General features: G+C 59.1%; 1 protein-coding gene across 1 annotated transcript; it reads right to left on the bottom strand.

The window, feature by feature from the left end:
* Window positions 1-2,933: 2,933 nt before the first annotated feature.
* On the bottom strand, window positions 2,934-8,299 carry HHEX (hematopoietically expressed homeobox). Its single transcript, XM_056352476.1, has 4 exons — window positions 7,814-8,299; window positions 6,068-6,246; window positions 5,808-5,858; window positions 2,934-4,172 (listed from the first exon to the last, which is right to left on the bottom strand). The coding sequence occupies exons 1-4, from the start codon at window positions 8,190-8,192 to the stop codon at window positions 3,939-3,941; spliced, it is 843 nt and encodes a 280-aa protein (XP_056208451.1). The 5' UTR covers window positions 8,193-8,299; the 3' UTR covers window positions 2,934-3,938.
* Between the last annotated feature and the right edge of the window lie 411 nt (window positions 8,300-8,710).

Genomic DNA, 8,710 nt, shown 5'->3' with positions numbered 1-8,710 from the left:
TGACCCGCTGCTGATGCTTATTTTGGGTTTTCAGTGCTGCCCTCCTTGAAACTTTCTCATGTGCTAAAATAATGTCTTTAAAAATATTTTTTGTTGTTGTCGTATATGCATAGCTGAAAGACAATAATACCCATGCGCAGATTTTTTTTGTCTGTCTGATTTTTCTGTCCTCTGTGAAGAAGATATCTAATAGCAGATTTCTTCGGGGCCTAATATAATATATTGTTGCCCATTGTTGCCAAATGGTAAACCCTCCACTTATCCGATATGACCAGCGGAAGGTCCTTTTAAGCGAAAGCAAACTATCAGGAGACCTAAGTTATTATTTCCTATTATTGTGCAATAAAAGAGGCTCTGGCCATGTCACTGTGAAGGATTAAAGTGTCCGGGATTGCAAACACCATGCAATCGCTTTCCTCCTCCCCCCGCCCCCTCCCGCCGCACAAGCACTCGTGGCTCCCCCGATGGGTGCAACCAGGCTGCCCCACGCGTGTCCCGACCGCGGGAGCGTGTGCGGCTCCGCGCACCGACGGGGCGCCCGCCCGCTTCCACGGGTGCCCCCGGCCGCCCCTGGGGGACCGGCTCCAGCCGCAGCGCCGGCTCAGCCCGCGCATCCCGCTCCGGGCCACCCCGCGCTGTGCAAGGAGGCAAAGTACATTGGCGGCCGGGTCGATATCCTATTAGGCTGGAAACAGTTGTGCATATCAAAGGCCGACGAACCTAATGACTAAAAATATAAGTACCTGACCCGGAGGATTAATCACACACTGTCAAGCTGAAATTGGTGCAATTCTTCCAATCATTAACGTTTTGCTTACAAAAATGTGCTTTTCTGTTTGTTTTTCTGCTAAATGATAACCATTTTCAAGTTGAATCGGCTGATAAAAAAAGTCGAAAACAAGACGGGAGCTGTGCTGGAAAGGTCATACGTGCTAGTTCGGCATGAAATAGCCAACAGGCAAACAAATAGGAAAAATCAGGGTGGCACGGAAGGGGCTCGAAGGTTTTGTCCAACGGTGTAAAGTGCTTTGGCTGTTGTCCTGCTGAGAAGAGACTGGCCGGGGAGCGCCGCTCGCACATCGACCGTGGGCATCCCCACGCGGGTCTCCTCCGCTGCTGAAAGGGGCTTTGGGCACTAGGGGCGGCTGCCGGGGGGCTACCTCCGACGGGCAGCGCAGCCCGGCCCTGCCCGTGTGCTTACCGAGTGACACCCCTCCGCCCCGCGTGGGTGCGCGGAGCATCTGCACAGCCCAGCCTGCGTGACAGCGTTATTGTCACCTGTCCCGACCCTGGAAATCCACATCCCCGGGCCGGCGGCTGCAGACGATGCCTCCGCGCGCCCCACCTGCAGGGAGCCGCCAGATCCCCCTGCCCGCCTCGGGAAAGCGCCTGGGTGTAACGAGCGCGGCCCCCCCGGCCGGAACGCAGGCCTGGCTCCGCTGCCACAGCCGCCACCCCCGCCGTCGCACCGGGCCGTGCGGGTCTGTAGGCGCGCTGGCCCCCGGCTCGCCCCGGCCGGGAGATGCCGGCATCGCCCCGCGGGGAAACGGGCTTTCCCTGGGCTCAGCCGAGGCCCTGCACCCGCCCCCCCCCCCGCCGCCTGCCGCCCCCCCCCCCGCGGCGGCTCTGTCCCACGCGTGTTCCTGGCCCCGCGCGAAAACACGAGGCGCCCTGAAGAGGTAACGCCGGATTCGTGCTCCCTTTATTTCGGTGGGGACAGGCCCCTTCCCCAGCGCCCTTCGTCCTGCTCCGGGCACCCCCCCACCGCTCAGCCCCGGCGGCTCACGGCGGGCTGTCCCCGTCCCCGTCCATCCCCGTCCCCGTCCCCGTCCCCGTCCCCGTCCCCGTCGGGGCCCGAGGCCGAGACCCGCGGCAGAAACACTGAGGGAGGGAAAGGGCGGAGGATGGAGCCGCGCCGTCCCGCCGCCTGCTCCCGACGGTGATTTCCTCGCGTTGGGGCTCGATCCCAGCGCAAAGGCGGAGAAACGCCCCAGGGACCACCCTGGCGCGTCCCGGGGCTCCCATTGTCAAGGGTGGCGTTAAAATGGGGACCGGGTCACCGGGGGTGCCCGGCCGCGTCCCCCGCGGTAGCAGCCGGCGGGGCCGTGGGAGCAGCCGGCGGCTTCTCCCGGCTCCCAGCGTGCACGAACAGGGAGCAACGGAACCTCCCCGTTTGCTTCATGTTTTCGGGCCCCGTTCGTACCCGCAGTTTTAAAAAGAATAATCCAAATCTAAAGCCACTCGACTATTCAGAAAACGCAGCTCTTCTCGAAGCATCAACCCGCTTAGACGCGACGCCCCGGCTGCCCCAAGCCCCCCTCCCCGGCAGTGGAAACGGACACTTGCTGCTCTCTAAGATCCTCCCCGGGCACTAAAAGCCGCCATGGCACCCGCCGGGGGCAGGTCCCGGTCCCCGGGGTGCAAGCTGTGGCACCTGAGGGGGGAATGCACCCTGCTCTGCACCCCCGGGTTCCGTCCTCCTTGCCCGCGCCCCGGGCCGGCATAATTTCGGAGAAAGGCCGATGAATAACCACTGTTGACACAGGCGGGTCAGCGGCTGCCCCGGCTGGGGTCGATGCCCGGCCCGGAGCGGGCCCCGCTCCTCCTCCAGCCCGCGCCCCCCCGGCTCCCCCAGGGCCGGGGCGTCCCGGGGTGCACAGCTACGCCGCCAGCCGGGGCTCGCAGGCCTGGCTGCCCGCCTCCCACCTCCGAGCCCCGTCCCCCAAAACGCGGGGTGGCAGGCTGAAAAACAGCAAAAAGATCAGCAATGAGGCCATGCAAGACCCCTGGCAAGGCGAGGGCACCCGGGGGGCTGCAGGGTGGCGGGGACAGGGACCGCGCCGACATAAAAGCCCGATTACCACATGCCTGGGGCACTGCTGGGGGCGGGGAGGTTTGGGATTTCTCCTGCCAGTAACTGGACAGCCCGCATGGCAGGTGGTGCAGAGTTTTATTTCACAGGTAAGTCCATCAAAAATTAAATACCAGGTTTTGCCTTTTTTTTTTTTAACATTGAACAAATATGTACAAAATATGAACAACGTGAGGTATAAAACCGCAAGACTTTTTAAAGAAAACTAGTATGTACAGAAGCAGATATGGATACAATAGGCATTATCTTCCCATGGCTGTGTGGCTCGCTTATCCCCCACAGCTGATGCCAGTTTCTCTGCTGCAGCAGGGCCCTATCGCTCCCCGCATTTCCTACTCAAATACAAAAATCTGTAAAAAACAGCGCTAGAGATTTTCAAGGAGAATATGGTTTGGGGTTTTGTTTCCTGCAAATGGAACCATCCAGATTGTGAGGCAAAGTCCTCAAAAATCGGAGAAGGCACGTTTCACCTCATGCAAGAGGGCAAATTAATCTGTCCAACAACTCTAGCTGATGAACGGAGGGGTATCTCAGTAGAGAGCACCATGGCAGGTAAAAGGGCATGAGCATAAGGCACTTATTGGGATGGTCAAATCCATCCCTATTTCACAGAACATGTTTCTCTGCTTGCAAAGGACATTTAAATTAATCTATTTAAACTACATTTGTTTACATAGACAAAGGGCTTAGTCCTGCAATCCATACTCACTTCCACACTAGCTAGAGAGGAGTTTTGCCTGATCACCAACAGCAGCTGATTCAGACCCCCGTGAGTAAGGACAGGGTGCAGTACTATATTCCAGTTAGAACATCGATTAATGTACAAATGTATCTTACAAATAATTAAATACAAACCATGTCCCTTTAACCAAATTAGAGATCTGCCAAAAAATGGACCGTTTGTGGAAAATATATCTTTCTCTGTTTATTATAAAACGAGTCTATTTGGTGTTGGCTTTTTTTTTCTTTCAGTGGAACAGTGTTTTCTCCTGTAGCATAATACTCTTCCAAGCCAGCCCCTGGTAAAGTGCAAGCCGAGTTAGGGTCCGCTCTCTGCATGGGGCCATTAGTGGGTAGGATTGTAATAGCCTTTATCACCTTCAATGTCCACTTCTTGATTGGAGTCATCGGAAACATCCGACTCCAGGTCCTCCTGTGAGGCTGGCGAGGGGGTGTATTGCGAGCCGTCCAGGGAGACCTCCTTACCCTTCTGTTCAGGGGTTGGGCAGCTCTCCGGCCTTTGGTCACTGTGACTGTCAGCACCTTCCACTTCTTCTTTTTTGGTGGCCTGGGGGTTCTCCTGCAATGAAAGAAGTCTGCTTTATACAGAAATACGGGCCACGGAGCCAGGAGGCCTGGGAATTCCAGCAGTGCTGGGTGGGAAAACCACCTTGGGTTTCTCGCAGGAGAAGGCAGGTGTCCCGCTACCTCCCTGGGCCTCCTGCCTATAAACCTGCTCGAGTGGGATGGGGCTGGGCAAGGGCTCAGCCGCACGCAGGGGGCTCGGCTCTGATCCCACTCCCCGGCAGCCACAGGGGCCGCTGCCATGAATAAGGCTCCTTGGCGATGGTTATCACAGCCACTTCAAAAGAGTCAGGAGCCGCCGGAGCCCAGGAACCTCTGAACTTTTGTCTTTAGCAAAGCAAATGTTTATTATGAGTCTACAAACACCGACACACAGCTTCCTTCTGCCCTGATCTTTCTTTAATTACACCCAACAGCAAAAGGAGGGAGGCCAAATCCATCAGTGGCCCAATAGCGAATGGGGAAAAATTACTAATTAAGCTAAAACTCAACACTAAAACACCCACCATTAAAAAAACAAAACAAAACCCCGTTTCTGAAGGCAGGAATAGCCCTGCGTCAGCAGCAGCCGGCTGGGGAGCCCAGTCCCCTAAGGGGGCATGAAATGATACTCTTAAGAGAAAGCAGGCAGAGACACGTACCCATGATATAAACTTGAGGGCTCGGAGAAATGTATGTGACTGAATGAGAAGGAGGAAATGACTTAAAAATGGCCGAGATCCCAAATGAGCTCTCCGGACACTCCGGCGCAGGTCAAGCCCTGCTGAGGAGGCACTGCTGAGGACCCAGCCTGCCTCTTGCCAGAGTAAAGGGATTTTATTTAAAAAATCAACTGAAGTACAGTTTAAACCCGGGGGAAGGTCACAGAACAATACATCTAGAGTGTGGTACTGTGATTAGTCTTCTTATTATTTTTATATTAAAGGCCGATTTCCCAGTCCATGTAACACTGAAGCTGGACTCAGGCCACAACGCAGGGATTTTTCACGAATCTTTGCACCAGGGGGCCTCGATCTGGCCAAGCCAGACAGGATCGGGCCCTCTGGGCCATTAAAAAAGAAGAAATTATCTGCTTGAGCCCGGTTTTTAAGGGAAAAGAAACCATTTCAACCTCCCAGCCCCATATGCTGTAACTATTTGTAAACGAAAAGTAAAAGCTACTCAGTTTTCCATGTGGCTCCTCCAAACAAACAAAGCGTTTGTACCTGCCTCTCCCAAAGTTTGCAGAATACATCAACTTGTGTTTATTAAGAGAGGGCGATTTAAAAGACCGATTAATATTCTTCTTCAAAACAACTGCCTAAGTCATTTACTGACAATTACTTATCTGCTCTGCGTTAATTGGCTAAACAACATATGGGTTTACAAAACAATCAGCGTGGAGTTTTAATAGGCAGTGTGTGAAAGCTGGGCATAATTGATATAGGAACTACATTAGGAGCTTTTAACGTTAGTGCTGCCTGAACGAGCCCTCATGGATTCCAGCATGACTATTTGTCTTTTTAATCAAGGTGAAGAGGTTAAACAGCCTTTCAGATGACTTCTGCATACAACCTGGAATAGGCGAGCACGGCGTTAAGATAAGACAATTAAAATACTTATTTCTATAGAAACGGAACCATCCCCGTACCTGCTTTAGACGCCTCCATTTGGCTCTGCGATTCTGAAACCACGTTTTGACCTGAGCAACGACAACGAGAGAAGGCACGGGGTAGTCTCGGGGCCGGCGAGCACCAGGAGCCTCACCCGAGCCACAAACGGCGATCAAGGGGGGGGGGGGGGGCCCTCGCCGGGCCGGCCGGGGCCCCGGGTGCGGCACCGTCCCGCGGGGCCGGGGCGGGGGCTGCTGGCGACGGGGTGCGGGTCCCCGGGGCGCGGGCACGGCCTCACCTGCCTCTCGCTGAGCTGCAGCATCTTGGCCAGGCGCTTCCTCTCCGGCGGGGAGAGGTATTTCTGCGTCTCGAACTTCTTCTCCAGCTCGATGGTCTGGTCGTTGGAGAAGCGGACCTGCCCCCCTTTCCTCTTGTGCAGCGGGCGCTGGATGAAGGGGCTCCACAGCAACGGCTTCCCTTCAAAGAGAAGCACAGCGCCGAGGGTCAGGGCCGGCCGCGGACACGCGTGCCCAGGAAGCCCCGGCCCCAGCCCGGGGGTGCGCCCCGTCCGGGCCCGCTCCTTCCCTTCGCCCACTCGCGTTCCCCCAGCTCCCCGGCTGCCGCCGCGCCTCCTCTGATTTTTCACCACCGCCGAACCGAGAGACCAGTTAAAGCCACTCTGCGGGCTTTGGCAACGTTTCCGTCAATGTGTTTCCTGTTGGTCTATCTCGCACAGAAAAAAAAGAGAGAAAGAAAAAGAAGAAAAGCCCTTTGCTTCCTTCTGCTCTTGCGCTGCGATACCCCAAAGAAACCGTCCCCGGTCCCCGCAGCAAGTGCCCGGGGCCCCACGGAGCTGGGGGGGCACGGGGGGGGCGATGCGGCGACACGGGGGCGCAGGGACCCCACTTTCTTCGGCCAGAAGCGCCCCACGCCGCCACCGCCGGCCGTGGGGTGCCCGCCGGGCTCGGTGCGGGACACGGTGGTGCACGGCACGTCGGGGAGCCAGCCCCGCTGCCGAGCGGCAGCCGCGTCCCGGGGCCCGAGGCTCTGGCCAGTGCCACTGAGTCACTCTGTTTGTCTTTCTGTCTTGCTGCCTGCACGCTTTGAAATTCGCTGCATTGTTTTTCAAGATTTTGCTTGCGTCAGGCTTTAGTAATTCTGGTGCAAAACAGGCTCAAAAAATAGGAAGCAACTGGTTATTTTAGCTGTCATAAAGTCACATCCCACACAGAGGAAATGAACAATATCAGAAAAACGGATCCCGGCTATCAGAAGTCGAGTGTTTCCTGAATTTGTCTGTATTGAGGATGTCGATAAAGTAATCAGCAATGTGCACGACTCCCGGGGAAGAGCCTGCTTCAGGCGGCCAGGAAAACACTTAACAGCTTCTGAAACCAGATTTACTCCTATCGAGAGCTCAAGGTTTCCTGTATGAACGGAAAGGGTCAGCCTCTTTCACTGCGCGAATGTGGTGAGTCAGGGCCAGTTTTGCAATCACTCAGGACAAGTGCTGCAGCCCCCGCCGCGGGGCCGCTGCCCCGGCCCGGCCGAGAAGGGGCCGCCGGGGCCGCGTCCCGTCCCGTCCCGCCCCGCCCCGTCCCGCCGGGGAGCCCCGCGGTCCCCGGGGAGGGGAGCCGGCCTCCCGGCTGTTTTTCAAGTCATCCACAGGAAAAGGCTGAGAGATCTGCCATGCGATCTCCCAGCACAATTAAAACTCCCCACCAAAACCACATGCGACATTACTAAGGACACTCTCAGAGTCACTTGCTTGAAGGAAAACAAATCTGAGTCACCGCGGCCGCGCACTGTGGTCTCGCTGCCAGCGTCGGAGCGCGGCGCGTCTTCAATTTACTGTAAATCAGACGAGGGCCGGGGGGAGACGAGGGGAGCGCGGCGCGGCAGCCGGCGACGGGGGCAACCCTCAGCCTCCTCCCGTTCCACCCCCAGCCCCCGACGGCGGCGCGGACGGGACGGGACGGGACGGGACGGGAGCGGCGCGGCGGCAGCCGGGGAGGGAGGCCGGGGGTGGGCAGGCATGGCTTACCCAGGGGGTCCTGCCGGATCAGGGCGTGCGCGTAGTCGCCGACGGCGCGGGGGAAGGAGTAGAGGGGCCCGGCGTAGGCGCCGGTGCCGTAGGTGGCGGCGAGGTGGTGGGAGAAGGCCGGGTGGATGGGGGTCGGCTCGTAGATGGGGGTCCGGTACGGGGACACCAGGCTGGTGAAGGAGGAGTTGGGCGACGGCAGCGTCGGCGGCGGCGGGGCGGGCAGGGAGTGGGGGGCCGGAGCGGCGGCGGGGCCGCGGCCCAGGATGTCCTCGATGTAGAAGGGCGTGGGGTGCGCGGGCTGGAGCAGCGGCGTGGGCGCGTACAGCGGGACGCCGACGCTCAGGGCCGCCGGCGCCGCGCCCGGCGGCTGGTACTGCATGGCGCGGCCGCCTCCCGCGCACCCCCCGCGCCCCCGGCCGCCCCTGCGGAGAGCGGGCCCCGACCGCGGCGGCTGGGTGCTGGCACCGCCGCCGCGGGTTTCTCTGGGCTCGGGTTACCCTTCGATAGGTTTCTATTGGCGCGGGGCGGAGCCCGCGTGGTCTCTGTCCCCTTCCTGCCACGGCTCCGTCTAGCCAATGAGCCCGGCCAGGGAAGGGGGAAACCACCCCCCGCCGGCAAACGCTCCCCCCGCCTCCCCGAGCAAACTCCCCGCGGCGCCAATCAACCACCGCCGCGGCCCGGGGGAGCCCGGGCAGCGGGGCGCGATCCGCACCCGCCCGCGCCCCGACGGCATCGCGCGGGGGGTCAGAGGGCACGCAGCGGGGGTCCGACGGCAACGGCGGGGGGCCTGGCGCTGCCCCCGCCGGCTCCCGCGCCTCTGCCCGCGCACGGCACAGCGCCACCCGGACCGCGGGCATCCCCACGGGGGAGAGCGCTGACCCCCGCAGGGTGGCCCGG

The sequence above is a fragment of the Falco biarmicus genome, chromosome 9 (genome assembly GCF_023638135.1).
Source record: "Falco biarmicus isolate bFalBia1 chromosome 9, bFalBia1.pri, whole genome shotgun sequence".
In the NCBI taxonomy this organism is placed as follows: Eukaryota; Metazoa; Chordata; class Aves; order Falconiformes; family Falconidae; genus Falco; species Falco biarmicus.
The sequence above is the reverse complement of the archived record's forward strand: the minus strand, read 5'-3'. Positions and strand labels throughout refer to the sequence as shown.